This window comes from Thalia democratica, unplaced genomic scaffold (genome assembly GCF_965202585.1).
Source record: "Thalia democratica unplaced genomic scaffold, ktThaDemo2.hap1.1 HAP1_SCAFFOLD_317, whole genome shotgun sequence".
Lineage (NCBI taxonomy): Eukaryota > Metazoa > Chordata > Thaliacea > Salpida > Salpidae > Thalia > Thalia democratica.
In genome coordinates this window covers 2,809-12,094 of record NW_028139406.1, presented here as the reverse complement: position 1 = coordinate 12,094, position 9,286 = coordinate 2,809, and the positions used below count along the sequence as shown (strand labels likewise).

General features: G+C 28.4%; 1 protein-coding gene across 1 annotated transcript; it reads right to left on the bottom strand.

Annotated features, from left to right (window-relative positions):
• Positions 1 to 4,195: 4,195 nt before the first annotated feature.
• LOC145846190 (lactase-like protein) lies at positions 4,196 to 9,039 on the bottom strand (the record flags this gene model as incomplete). The annotated part of the gene is made up of 8 exons (XM_082953105.1): positions 4,196 to 4,281; positions 4,774 to 4,938; positions 5,295 to 5,452; positions 5,813 to 5,900; positions 6,268 to 6,433; positions 6,978 to 7,226; positions 7,672 to 7,861; positions 8,804 to 9,039. Coding segments are annotated over 8 exons (1,338 nt in total), but the record flags the coding sequence as incomplete, so codon positions are not given.
• Positions 9,040 to 9,286: the final 247 nt, after the last annotated feature.

The window sequence follows — 9,286 nt, the reverse complement described above, 5'->3', positions numbered from 1 at the left end:
GAAATTAAGTCATTCATGTCGTATATTAATAAAAAGAGTTTATTAATGCAACTAATTATAAAAACATGTATTTATATAAGTTATACTGCAAATTATATAAGTTGTAGTTGAAAGGTTTATTCACGTCAATAGTTGTTAGTTTTTAAAAGTTATGTTATAAAATGTTTTTCAGTACTAAGCTAATTTAGTTGTAGTATCGATTAGGTTGTAAATATTGGGTAAAATTTAGTTTATAAATTATTCAAAAATCTCATTTTTGTCCTGAATGAAGTTTAATCGAAATTAAAAAATTCTAAAAATAAAACAAATACGTTGTTCTACATTACTATCCGTTTGTAATAGTTAGAAAAAAGGAAATAAAGTATGTATAAAAAGTTTTATATGTTTTACACTTTTGTAGAACTTAATTAATTCTAAAAAGTAAAATGTTAATCTAGAAAAGTAACGTATAACAAGTAAAACTTTCTAACTAACTTTTCTTTAAACTTTCTAAAGTAACACAGTAATAATTTTCTAAACAACAACATACTAATGTTGCAAAAGCAAACAATTAGTTGAAGTGTTTTATAGTAGAAAAATGTAAATATTTATACTGCCTATAACATAATTAAATTGCGTAAAATGACTGATCGCTATTTTCAACAATATTAAAACTTGAAACTAATCAGAAAATAACTTATTTTATGTAAAAGAAACGTTTTGTCTATGTTACTAATAAAACTGCATTGTATCTGGTTCATATTTATTTTATTTTTTACTTGGTATTTAGTTTCGTTTTATTTTTTGAAACTATATTTCTTGCCTAAGCTTCTAGATTTTCTATTATAATTATCCGTTATAAATAATTTCAGTACTTGGTAACAAAATCTCACATATTTGTGAAATAAAATTAGCTCTGGGTCTTTTTTACAATAAATATTATAATTTTATTCTTTAACTTCAAAAATAGTTTATATAGAAAAAAGAAATACCTTAACATATTAAAATTAGTGAAAAGTATTATCTTTATAATTCAAAACCGAAAATGATAACAGAAGGTTTAGAAGTCTGTAATATTTTTATATTACATGTTTCAAAAACAATATACCTTTCTACTATCATAGTTTTGAATATATCTTAACTTGTTATAATATAAAAAAATAAAAATATTAAATAGAAATTAAATTAACTAAAGGTTTATTTTTACAATAAATATTATATTTTTATTTTTTAACTTCAAAAATAGTTTATATAGAAAAGAGAAATACCTAAACATATTAAAATTAGTTGAAAAGTATTATCTTTATAGTTCAAAACCGAAAATGATAACAGAAGGTTTTGAAGTCTGTAATATTTTTATATTACATGTTTCAAAAAACAATAACCCTTTCTACTATCATTGTTTTGAATATATCTTAACTTATTATAAGTATCAAGAGTTAAATATATTTTTCTGTTAAGGCTATTGATAGATTAAATTTAGAAACCCCAACAAACCTTATTAAAAATTTGTAAGAAAGACGATGCTAACTATTCGGCAGCACCGTTCAAAACTTAAGACATCATTATAATCGAAAAAAAGTCATTACTGTGGTATACTTTAAAAAAAATTTTGGATAAAAAAAAGGCATCCGACTTTCGTCGAACGCCTATGAAAAAATATAACAAAAAATTTTGGGTAAAAAAAAAAGGCATCCGACTTTCGTCGAACGACTTTGAAAAATATTGAAAAAAATTTTGGGTAAAAAAAAGGCATCCGACTTTCGTCGAACGCCTTTGAAAAAATATTGAAAAAAACTTTGGGTAAAAAAAAGGCATCCGACTTTCGTCGAACGCCTTTGAAAAAAACATAGAAAGAAAAGTTGAAAAAAATTTGAGCAAAAAAGGCCTCCGAATTCGCCCGCGGGCGAATTCGGAGGCCTTTTTTGCTCAAATTTTTTTCAACTTTTCTTTCTACATTCTACTGACCCTTCCTACAACCCAACATTTCATTTTCAACAACTTTTTCTAAAAAACACTCCCCCCTCTATTACAATTGCTTTCTCGGAGCTCCTGCTTCCCTTGCAAAACATTTCGCTTCTACTGACCTCTGACTTTCAAAGCTTAATTGAGATTAAGCCGATTTTTTACTTGTTACATTTTGAGTGATTCGCCTTAGCATTTTCTAGTATCTCGCCTACTCTGCTTCAGTCGCCCCGGCCGAACCTTCACCTCTAGAAATGCTTTAATCAATCATACTGCACTCAAACAGACTTTTTTCTGGGCTGAATCATGTCAGAGCTCGTTTATAAACTGCCTTCCGAGAGACCGGCTTTTATGCTCAATGGCTTGCTTAGGACGGTACCTGCCTTGCTCTCGCTTCACCTTCCCTCGCTACTTACTAAATGAGGTCTGCTATACGACCTTTAACGCTTAGCTGCGCTCTTTCGATGCCAGCTTGAGTCGACGGCCACGTCGAATCAAGCTATAACCTATATGCCTGCAAAAACACTGCCAGTTAACCCGCCTTGACGACGTCTACCCGCCTCGACGTCTAGGCTTTTCTTCAATAACCTTTGCATTATAAAATCCCTAAGCTGACTAGGTCGTCAGCTTGTCGTTTTTCAGAGTGAAAGCACTCTCTTAATAGTGTAATACTATGCATACGCGTATGATGCTCAAATGTTGGTGTTTAAAAACTTGTATAAGGCTACCTCAAGAGAGTCAAAAATGTTTCTACCTTCTTTCATAACATTTACTTGTTTAAACCATTACTTAACTTCTATCTTATACTCTTTATTTGTTTACCAACTACACTACGCACATCGATAAGGACACTAAGAGGTACGCATTTGCGTTAAGTACGCACTTAGATTAAAAATATTATTTTAATACTGAATGTAAACGTTTTAAATAACTATACTTTTTTTTGATGATATTAAAATCTGATTTCTATCAAAGAGTGCTGAAACTTGTTTATTTATTGATGGATATGATATCTAAAGAAGGCGACCACTGGTTTTATTATTCAAACAATTATGATTTTAGACAAGTAAGCCAGTGAAAAAACAACAAAATAAATACAAATATTTTAGTTATGAGTCTTTGAAAGAAACACATATAAAATAAATAGATAGAAATTTTCTGAATTAGTTTTTTTTTTTTAAAGCAAGTACATATCATGCTAATATCAACAAGTTTATCAATATGCTGAAAAGAAATAGACAACAATGTTATGAAAATAAAGATGTAAAAAGCTTGAGTGAATCTTATATACAAAGTAAGACTATTTAAGATTTTATCCTATTTATTTTGTTTTACTTTCTAATTTTTAAGAAGTAAAGAATTAATCACCTTTTTGTTATTTACTAAGTAATCTCATATTAAATGATAAGTTTAAATATTGCATCTCTAGATTTTGTAGCAATACTTAATTTTAGAATGTAAAAAGTAAATTTTGAATACCTTTGAAAATATGTTTGAAAAACATAACTCTAATGTTCAAACTAGTCATATTAGTGAAAGTTTACTAAGCTCAGTATTTTATTTATTTAATTTAAATAACCCTAAATGTAGTATTTAAACGATAAACTGAACAAAAACTAAAGTCTTTCAACTTTTACGTAAAAAATGTTATATAAGTTATCATTTTTCAAACGTGTTCGTTTAAAGCTTTAAACTAGTACTGCATAATATATATGACAGGCCCGCAAATGTTAACAAAGTTGCAGATAACACAGCCCGCAATAAGTAAATCTGCAGCCAGAGAACGTGTAAACCTGGCTATGTTAACTCTAATACTTACACTAGACATTCTAGGCTTAATGTGGATAGATAAAAGAAAGATCTCGGTACAGTTTCAATGAAGCTAAAAATTACACTTGATAAATTATTAAAAAGTTCAATTCTTTTTCTCATTTGTTAAAGAAATAAGAACTTTGAGCAATTTTCGACTAAATAGTTATGAAATTATTATAAATGTTATATAAATAGAATAAGGTTAAAATGATTTGGCCCGCAAGGATCTATTTTTTACCACATCTGAAACGACGCCACCCTTCCTTAGTAAAATGCAATGTTAATTTAAAATATTGTATATAAAAGTCTTTGTATGTATCACAATAGAAAGGCTAAAATTTATAACAAGTTTATTAAAGACAAAAAACCAACAAAAAAAAAAGTAAACAAATAAAGAGTATAAAAAAAAAACTGTGCGAAATATTACGTCATAAAGGTTTTAAATAGCAGACATACTGACGTTTTCTTTACCGTGAAGATCTTCTCTGTACCTCTTTGACTTTTTTGCTTTCTTTATTTTGTATCCTAAATATAAACAAATTGTTGTCATACAAGTAGTATAAAAGTTTAATAAGTAACAAATAAAATCATAACTTCAATTTTTCTAGTAGTTATTGTATATATAAATTACTGAATAAATTTGTTAAATTAAATTGAAGTAAAATATAAGTTGTTCAACAATAAATCAAATAGCATATCATTTTTATTTTATTAATAGACAGTACAAACTGTTTCTCTATCGTATATAAACACCATTAAAAAACTTATGTTATCAAAGTTTACAGTCATACTTTTTTTTAATATACGTGTAAAATTAAGTTTAATAAAACCTTACAATTAAGTTTTAAACTTTATAAAACTAATTTGTTAATTGAAATTGTATCAACACATCAGGTAACTCTTGTTTATTTAATAACTACTAACTTAAATATTTTAATAAAGTATTTCTGACAAAATCTGTTTTTTGATTATCAAACTATATCACAAATTTTTCAAAATAAATTCAGTAACAATTACCTGAATAAATTGATCCAAATATGAACATGCAGAAGAGAGCAATAGAAACACCAAACAACGCGTTCAACGCGGTCAGGGCTGAATCTGAATCAAGCTCGTTGCCAAGGAAATTTACTGAAAACACCTCACCGACCTCGCCACCGTCAGGTTTCTCAGGAGGAAGTACTGTAAAATGAGGTTGAAATGATTTTAAGTATAACATTATTGATCCCAAATACAGCACTTTTTCATTTTCAAATGTTCCAAGTTCTTGTTTCAAAGGTAATTTGAGAAATTTACGTTGTTTATAAATCATTTTTTACCAAAAATACACTAACATAAGCATCATTTAAATCGTGCAACTCAGTTTGGCTTCTTAAAAATCAAGTTGAGCACTAAAAATAGATTAAAATTTTACCCATAAAATATTATAAGAACAAAATTACAAAAAATAAACTGTTGTAAGATTGTACAAAAACTTGCTACTTAGTTAAAAAGGTTGTTAAAAGTCAAACTATGCTTGAACAAAGTCTATAACCAACCAGGGTCGAGGTTGACGTTTCTTTCGCAATATTGCAGCTCTTCGACGCCACCCGACGGAAATTTGTTTTCCCTCACAATCTGCTTGTAACATTCAACCGATTGTTTCGCCACCCTCGTCAGCTGAGGGTCGCTGAAGTTCAACCAGTGCATGCCGAACCTTTGGGAAGAAATATCGATTTTGATAAAAATAATTCAACGATTAAATAGCATAAACAATTTAAAATCAATGAAAAATAAAAACATAAAGTAATAAAAAACTTGATGAACAAAGAACACCAAGTTTTTACTTTTTTGTAAAAGCAACAAGTAATTTAACAATGCTTAGCGAGTTTTTTATAATTGAGCTAAGAAGTAGATAGTATAAACATTCGAGTTGTAAAACGATATAAAATCACAAATTAATTTATTAAGTCTGTAATATTACGAAAATATAAATGTTCTAGACAAGATATGTTTTAAAAAAAGTGATTTGTTATTTATTTAAACAGAAATAGATACAAAAGTAACAACTTTAAACCTTTCATCATAACCAGATTGCCATTCAAAATTGTCCATTAAAGACCAAGCAGTGTATCCTTTTACATTAACACCATCTTCATTTATTGCTGTTTGTTTATTAGTATAAATTAATATGTTGATTCTTAGTAGTCTTATACTCTATGTGTTCTTAGTCGTAAACAAAGTTTAAGTAGTTAGTATTGTTTATTTTTGTAGAGTTCTTTAAAACCTATTATGATTCTAGTCAGAGTTTAAACTTTAAATAAATCAAACTAGAGTAAAATATAGCATATTTTGTATAAACAAAGTAAAGAAACTCATCAATTCGTTAAGTTAGAACAATATAAACAAAATAGTTATAAATAATTGTCAAGTTAAATACAAGGTAAATACTTAAAACAAATGAAAAAAAATGTCATAAAGCCTTCAACACTTACTTTAATACAAAACCTAAATGAGAAACTATTTCAAAACCTTTAAGAACTTCGTTGAGGTAACCGACGTAATACTCCTTCCTCCAATAATCGTCCAGTTCGTTGGAATCTCCCCCTTCAGAAACTCCGTTCTCGGTGATTATAATTTCCGGGTCGTTGTATTTTTCTTTGATGTAGTTCAGCAGCCGTTTCACTCCCCACGGAACCTTTTTGAATATTGTTTAAGTAATTAATTTTTACTAATTAATTACTAAAATAATTAATTACTAATTAAAATTACTAAATATGTTAATAATTGTTCTTGTTCTTGTATGTGATTGTTTTAGTTCTCTGGTATAACTTTAAACAAAATTATATTTCTCTCTTTTTTTTTCTTAAAATCGGATTAAATAAATATGTACTTAAGGTTAACTAAGTGTTTTAAAAATTAATTTGAGTGTACATACTTCCATTAAATTTAGAAGCGTGTATGTGTTGTTATTTTAAACAGATATAAACTACATAAAATAGTCAAACTATCAAGGTTCTTTAATTTTTTATAAATCATAACTTATGCAGTACTTTCAAATATAAAATATGCTAATCCTATATTTATTTCAACGTGCGTTTCAAAGTAAAAAACGCTTTTATAAATAATACAAAATTAGAAAAATATTTTTTAACACATTTAAAAACAATCTAAAAACATATACTTATTAATTATAACATACAAAATCGTTTACTTTTAATTCCATAAAAAAAAACAGTTACCTCGAACAACCAAACGGATTTAGCTGTGGGCCACGTGTAATCATTCTGGTTGCCGCACTCCCTGTCGTCATAGTAACCAACCACGTCATCACTGGCGGGTTTGAAAGTGTTGTAGGCGAGGTTGGTGGTGTAGTGGTTGAGACCGAAGAAATCCGAAGATCCCCTTATCATGTCCTTCTCTTCGGAGGTGAACGAGGGCAGTCGTGATTCCGACAATCCCTGCTGGGTCGATCTTTCACCAATCAGTGTCTTGGAAAAAAGTTTATTGTTAATTAAAAAAAAATACTAAATAAAATTTCCCTTAGCAATTTTCGACATTTGACACTTAGTATTAAAAGAACTATTTAAAGATAAATTTTATTAAAACTAGGTTTTTGACTTTACTGATAAGTAGTACCATCAATTTCTGAGAAATTAAAAGACTATTTTTACATTAAAATATGACAGCTGACAGTGTAAAAGCTGGGAAAATACTGTTATTGTAAATACAGTTAAAAGTGCTATATTTACTTTACTGACTAAAAGACAGCAATATTTATAAATTTAGTTTATGGGATATCAAATTTATAATAACAAAAAAAATTTTAATAAACACTCACTCTAAAGCAAATATTTAGACAAGGAAAGTAAACTTGTATTATTAATCACTATATATTAAGCTACTTGATGTGTATAACACAATATGTCAATGCACCTTCATGATATCGGGGTAATCCCCGTCGACGAAGATGGGTTTCGCCCACCACCCGAGGAAGAAATCCAGCAGGTTGTCCCTGGCAACGTGGTCCTGCATCTTGTGGGGGTTCCTTGGTTCGGTCCAGTCACAGTTCATCGTTATTCCGACTTTTCCGCCCTGCGTCGACTTGTACTTGTCCGCGTACAACCTGGTATTGTTTGTTTTATTTTTGTTGTACTTTTAAGAATAAAGGTAATATATTTATGTTACTATTCAAAATATATGTTTATTTTTTGTCAACAAAAGATACTAGTGAAACAAGTTTGTTATATTTATAGATACAATAGAGGAAATTACTTTATAGCTAGTTTTTATTGTAGTTTTAATATAGAGTTATCTGTTTATAAAGCATTTTCAACAGAGTTGTTGAACATTTTAAATATTTTCTGAACTTTTGAATACCAAATAACAAATTTATAAAGCTTAAATTAGTTACAGGGATGAACTAAGTTTATAATGATAATAACGAGCAGACAATGTTACAAAAAATAAGGCAAATATTTTCATCGTTAAAGTATTTCTACAATAAGTATGGTAGCTGTAATTGAACTACCTTGTTTGATCAAAAGAGTGTGATATAAGTATATGTATACATTAATCTATTAGAAACTTAATAATTGATAAGTATTTTTTAGCTAAAATACCTTAACAATTTTTTGTTTATTAAGATTATATTGTGCTGAATACAACTAGAACTCAAATTATTGAAACAAAGACTTAAACTAATTTATAAACTAAACCAATACCTTCGTAAGCTATTGGTATATAGCTAAAGCTAAAGTTACTACAAACAAAGTTGAAACTGTAAGCCATAGCATGTATATATTATATATATTAAAGACATTGGTATAAAATAACAGTTTAAAAAGAAAGTTTTAAGTAATTAAATAAAAATGATGTCAGATAAAATTAAAAAAAATTATTTTAACTTTAGAAAATATTCTAAGGTATTTAATTAAATGCTCAACCAACCTGTAAGCCATGGCGTGCATATTATGCTGGCATAAAAACGTTGAAATAAAATAACTGTTTTACATATTACAGAAAATTTATTAAGATTATATAAAATAAAAATAATATTACAAAAAACCTGTAAGCCATGGCGTGGGCCCTGATGACGTTGTGGCCGGCCTTGTAGTCGAAATCGCCGGACATTCTCAAGTTGGGGGAATGTATCCCTTCCCCGTAACCCAGCCTGGTGAACACCCACGGCTCGTTGAAGGTTATCCACCTCTTCACCCGGTCCCCGAACAACCGGAAGCACAGGTCGGCGTAGAAAACGTACTTCTCGATTATCCGCTCGTCCGGCCACCCTCCAATATCCGTCTGAGTGCAGTGGATTTGTGAATTAATGTCATGAAAGAATTTTAAGGTTTTTGAAGATTATACTGACTGTAGTATGAAATTTTATTTTTTTATTTATTAAATTGATATTGCTTAAGATATTTTGTTTAATTAAACATAATTAAAAGTAATTTTGTTTCAATACATTGTTTTAAATTGTTTATATATGACATAATAGTAATTTAAGTTATTGTTCATAAACAGGGGGTAAAATAAAAACATCTAATTT